This window comes from Phragmites australis, chromosome 8 (genome assembly GCF_958298935.1).
Source record: "Phragmites australis chromosome 8, lpPhrAust1.1, whole genome shotgun sequence".
Classification (NCBI taxonomy): domain Eukaryota; kingdom Viridiplantae; phylum Streptophyta; class Magnoliopsida; order Poales; family Poaceae; genus Phragmites; species Phragmites australis.
In genome coordinates, this window is record NC_084928.1 from 33,978,968 (window position 1) to 33,984,673 (window position 5,706).

General features: G+C 46.8%; 1 protein-coding gene across 1 annotated transcript; it reads left to right on the forward strand.

The window, feature by feature from the left end:
* Positions 1 to 598: 598 nt before the first annotated feature.
* LOC133927186 (VQ motif-containing protein 22-like) lies at positions 599 to 1,611 on the forward strand. Its single transcript, XM_062373523.1, has one exon. The coding sequence runs from the start codon at positions 647 to 649 to the stop codon at positions 1,319 to 1,321; it is 675 nt and encodes a 224-aa protein (XP_062229507.1). The 5' UTR covers positions 599 to 646; the 3' UTR covers positions 1,322 to 1,611.
* Positions 1,612 to 5,706: the final 4,095 nt, after the last annotated feature.

Sequence of the window (5,706 nt, forward strand, 5' to 3'; positions counted from 1 at the left end):
CTAGGAGGATACTGACGGTGACCCCCAAATGGCATGTGCTGAAATCATCGTGGATTCTTGCATCCACGCACTGAACGAATCGCCGGCGCTTCCACTCATCCGCTTGGGGCCTCCTCTTCTCTGCAGTTTCTGCCGAAGGTTCCCTGCCGCATCGAGCTCGTTTGTGCTCGGTCGCCGCCTTCACATGCTGCGTGTAAGATCAGCGTCGCTCGCCCGCCCGCCTGTGAAATGGACGGGGCGTAGTACGTGCCAGCTAAAATCCCCCTCCGAAATAAAGATGGATCGCCGTGCGACGTGACCCGCCGATCGTGCCGGTTGCTTGCCAACCCCGAGGCCCCCCGGCGACGACGGTGACGTGGGCCCCGCGTGGCCACGTTGCGCGACCTGACCCGCTGACCGGTGGGCCGCCGCCTCCTCCTCCACGAGCGGACGGATCAACGACGCTTCTCGGAAGGTGGGAAGCGCTCACGGGCCAGCCACCTCCGGGACCGCGACACGTTGGCGGATCCGAGCCGTAGATCGGACGACCTCGTTTCTCCAACGGACGGCATCGTCCGGTTGACCCCGGCCGGGTCATTATAAATGGCCGTGCTCGCTGGCCGTCTCCTACTCCTCTTCCGGTACTGCGAAGGAGCTAGCTCTACTAATGTCCATGGCGATGAGCGACACCGACTCCAGCTTTGCGCAATGGGCCAGGCTCTACGACCACGAGCACAGCATGGAACCGCCCACCGGTTGCGCGGACGGCGTCGCGGCGGACGCTAACATCGCCGCCGCCGCCGCGACGAGCCCAACGTCGGCCGGGTCTGGCGGCAGCCCGACCAAGGCCAGCCAGAAGCCCGGCGTCGAGGGGGGCCGGGTTGTCAAGCCGGCGCGGAGGCGGTCCCGCGCGTCGCGCCGCGCGCCCGTGACGCTGCTCAACACGGACACCGCCAACTTCCGCGCCATGGTGCAGCAGTTCACCGGCATCCCGGCCCCGCCCGCCGGCTCGTTCGCGGGGCCTGCCGGCGTTCCGGTCATCAACTTCTCCGCCGACTACGGCTTCCCGCCTCCCTCGGCCGTCATGTCCTTCGATCACCTCCACCGGAGCCATCAGCCTCCGGCGACAATCCAGGATCAGCTCCGCAGGCAGCAGCAGTACACCGGCGCGACATTTGGTTACAACAGCCTGCATGGCGGCAGCACCGGCGACGTGTTTGCGGCCCACGGGCTCGCGTCGGTGGAGGACAGGATGCTCCTGCAGAGCATGCAAGTGGCTCAGATGCCCCACATGCCGCCGGCGTCCGCCGCTAACAACAACGCCACTGGGTTCTTTGCATGAATAAGGAGTAACTGATCAAGGTACGTGCGTCCATGCATCGAGGAGCTCATGGGAAGGGAGAGTGAAGATTAGAAACAAAAGAAAAGGGCTAATCAGAGTTCATCAAGTTTCTCATGGTATGTGTTTAGTTTGCTTTTCTGCTTGTTCGATTCATGCAGTTTAGTTTATCGGCTGCAGAGATGTAAATACTGATGTAGTTTGTTTGTACTCTGGTCACTCTCCTCGATATTTTGGCTCATCTGAGTTCACTTTCTTGTGCGATTTCGATGCCGATTTGGTGGCGAGGAACATATCCTGTTTTGATCGCGTTTGGTTGCCCTGCTTTGGAAGCAAAGGTCGTGGCGGCGGCCGGCCGGCCAGGAGGCCACGCTGATCACATGTTCTTTTCGCGGGTTTATCGTGGGCCCGTCGGCCTAATCAGAGTTGTCGTGCTGCAAGTTTATACTGCTTGCGACCTGTGCTTTGAAGAGCCTGTACTCTGTAATATGAGCACGGTCAATTCAGGCTTAGGAGAACAACCGTAGCGTTATAGCAAGATTACCTAGGCTAGAGTCTGCTTGATTGAAGAAGGCAAGAAGCTGGACTCGTTTAAGGCTCTATTTGTTTTTGCTATGAATCTTGACAAATTTTATAGCCTTTTCATCAGATTATGGATTATGAGATTTTGTAGTACAACATAGATCGTGAATTGTGATAATTAACTTTTAAATTGTGACCTTTTGTTTTTGTTTTTATGCTAGAACCTATAATCAAAATAAAAAAATAAACAGAGCCTAACAGACACGCTAATTTCACATGGCCCCTAATTCCGACAGAAGAACATAATTGATTAATTACGTGATTATCCTCTGCCGTAAGGACAAAACTGAGACTGAAGTCTTGAACAAACACTGCGCTTGTGAGTTGTGACCACCAAATTAAGTCTTCTCCCGTGCATTTCTGGGAAAAATCTTCGGTCCAAATTACCGCAACATATGAAGGGATCAATTTGAGCAGTAACCAAACCGCATGCAGGCTGTGCAAGTATGATTGATGCTAGTGGGAGTACTGCCCATGAAGTTTATGAATTAACTTGTAGTGGATCTTAAGTTCCTAAATCCTCCTAACTCGTCTAGTTGCAATACTATAATATGCATTCTATTCGATCTGGTCTAGACTGCAGATACAACTTCTATGACTATGTTCTTGTATATACATCATTACTGTCTAGTCTGGACTGAAGCTAGATATGTGTTTTAACTGCATCCTCATCCTATCGCAAAAGGACACACTATATCGTCGTTAATTGTTTACCAATATGGTGAAGAAACGTCAGGGGAAAAGGTTAATAACATTTTTTCACGTTGTTAGCCTTCTGAAATGTGCTTGTTTGTTGGGTTGATCCACTCAACTCCCTCTCAGACTCTCATTCCAGTATGCATCACGCGCACACCCGCTAGTGTAAGCACCTAGGCTCAATTGTCACACCAGATTTACATCGGCACTTTCTAGTTCATTTTACTCAATGTATGTTGTCCAAAAATAATCCTTCGATTAACTCAATTATGAACGGCTAGTTGCCTTTTCAGTTCCTGTGCGAGAACATCTTGCACTTCACTACTTCAGGTTGCTTTCCCTCTTTTCATCCTCTCCCTGTTCCGTTTTCCTGTAGCCAGGCACCATTATCTTCAGATGCGTTCCAATTTTGCATATGTTCCGTCTTCAACGACGCGACTTGAAGGAACCATTCCCACGGCAGTGTCGATCATTGGTTGATCAAGCGTCGCCGATCGAGTGAACGCCGGCGTGATCTCCTTATCAGTCAATTCCCCCCTTTTTTGCATGAAAGGTAAGAACAGATGCCTGTCCTGCAACCTGCTCTGTTGCTTGGACTCCCTTCCCTTCCCTTGTTTCTGAATCATGACCGGTAGTCTACATACATTTCCAGTTACTGATCACATGAACTAATTAGTTTGTACCGTATGTACATATACAACACAAGCTCAGTCCTAACTGAACTACTTTTCTGTATCTTTTTAGATCATGGAATAAAACCTTCGTGGCCTCTGCATCGACAGATGCACGCAGCCTGATGTATGTTTCTGTATTTAGGACTTCATTTACTGTAGTGTATTGCTAAGTTACTGTGCTGAAAGGTACTCCACTGGTCATGGTCAGGAGAGGAGCTAGCACTACTACTTTTATCTCTTTGGTGAGTGAGGCTTCATCACTTGGCTTGAGAGCACTTTCTGTCCTTGCCTTCCCCTCCTCTAATGTCTTAAGATTTTTTTCTCGGATCTCTTGTGTTCGTGTATTAGTCTCTAAATTAAGTAGCGGATATATAATATAATAATTATGACATCACAGCCTTATATCGTATATAAAAATATTAAAGTTACAACAATATAAAAGGGTCTTAAACCATAGAGTAGATTATAAGACTGGACAACAAGCCTATAAAAATACAGAGGAACAACAACCCAAAAGCCACAGGCAGCTAGAGTGCGAATGCGATCATTAATATACTCCTCATCCGCGCCTTCATCCCCAACGAAGTCAGCATCCATTTTCTCATCTGAATGATAGTAAGAATGAGTACGAAAGGTGCTCAGCAAGTCATATACTACTGTAAGGGGTTGGTAGATATATAAATGATGACTCAATTAATTTATTGTTTCTATCTAGTTTCATATTGGTTTAATCCATCAAAAATCTTGATGGAATATCTAGTGTTTGATCTGAGAAAATTTCGGGTGGTTTTGGTTTGATCTCGAGTAGCTGTTTAGTCAACTCGATTAGGTTTCGATCTACTCGATTTTGGTTGACATAGTCTGTTTTGACTAGGTATAATTCTTGATCCATATATCCAATTTACTCAATTCTTGTTGGGTTAGTTTCTAATTGGAATCTAATTTCAACTGTCCAAATTTGAGGGCAATCGAACTCACGGATCTTTCTCTACATTGTTTTTACTAGAACATGTACAATCTATTTCGAGTGGAATACCGAATTTAAATCAATTTTCTATTTAGGTAAATTAATCCTTGAATTTGGTTTCCGTAATCATTCATCCTCCTCTGATTGACTTATTAGAGGACTCAAGTGCTGATACGATCATCTGAATATCAAATCCCTCTAGAGCTACTACAGCTAAGACGTCTAACAACAAACACTCCAAACTAGGAACCTGGTTCTACGACCTATTCAGAGCCAATGTAACGGCAACAAGCTATCTTCAAAGTGGGAGGATCTCTACACGGTGGTTGAGTGTACTCGCCCAGAGTCCCTTAGAAATGCAGGATGGACGAGTCTTCAATAATTCTTGAAATGTCGACCAACTCTAAAAGTTGTATGTGTAAGTATTAATAGTAAGTTTACACTAATAAATATCCATATTTCCCGTAAGGTAACTTGAGTATCTTTTTATTCTTTTTTTCTTCCCTAAACTAAACACCTGACACTCGTAAGACGGGTACACCGGTGATAAGCCATAATTCGAGTACCTATACCTATTGCGTGCATCCGGACAAGCCCAGACAAGGTCACATGGAAACCGACTTCAGAAAATAAGAGTTTCTACGAACAAAGAAGAAGTATGAGCATTCAATTTTTTCTCTTACCCCGGCGGGCTGATTCATAATAGGCGGTCAATAGTTTTTATCTTATTATCTTTAACTGTCTATCTGAGTTTTTTCACAGATAATCAGTTGGGGTTGGATGAAAACAATATACCAAAAACTAACGACAACATATTGTGTGTGTGCCAAAGCGACTTCCTTCGTGTGGGACGATGTTCTAAATTACGACTTCGTGGTATGTGATTAAGATTCCTTATCGCGTCCCTGAGTGCATGGGGGCTACAACACCTCTCACTCACGCCGAACCTAGTGAGGATTAAGCTCCCCGACTAGTGATGAAGCCATCCTACCCTAGCCGGAGGAGGAAACAAGTAACACTAAGTATTTTATGTTGTCGTTATCTCCTTGGTATCGAGTTCCTAAGAAGTCTTACCAATTTCATTTACATTCTTTTTGTTTTCTACTAATAAAAGAATAAGTTTCTATTTTCAAGCACAAGTTACAGAAGAAAGCCTAAACGAACTCAGCGATTCTTTGACTAATCACTACGGCGGTTTGGAGTACTACTCAGAGCTGTGACCTTCTGTGCCAGGGTCCCATCATATTTTTTGTTTAGGATCTCCTCCGGCGCACACGGGGGCTGTTGGTACGAAATAACAGGAGAGTTAGCGCACTGCACCAACAAACGCGCTCATTTTTCAAACATCATCGTTATCTTTTACCAGAAAAGGAGGAAAGAATCTCTTCACCACCACGTTCCACATCATGTGCATCGACAGGTGGCTCGCGTCGCACTGCTCCTGCCCCCACATGCCGGCGCCGCCTCTC

Bases quoted from the DNA above. Each gene is read 5' to 3' on its own strand.
- LOC133927186 (XM_062373523.1), top strand. From the start codon at position 647: ATGTCCATGGCGATGAGCGACACCGACTCCAGCTTTGCGCAATGGGCC.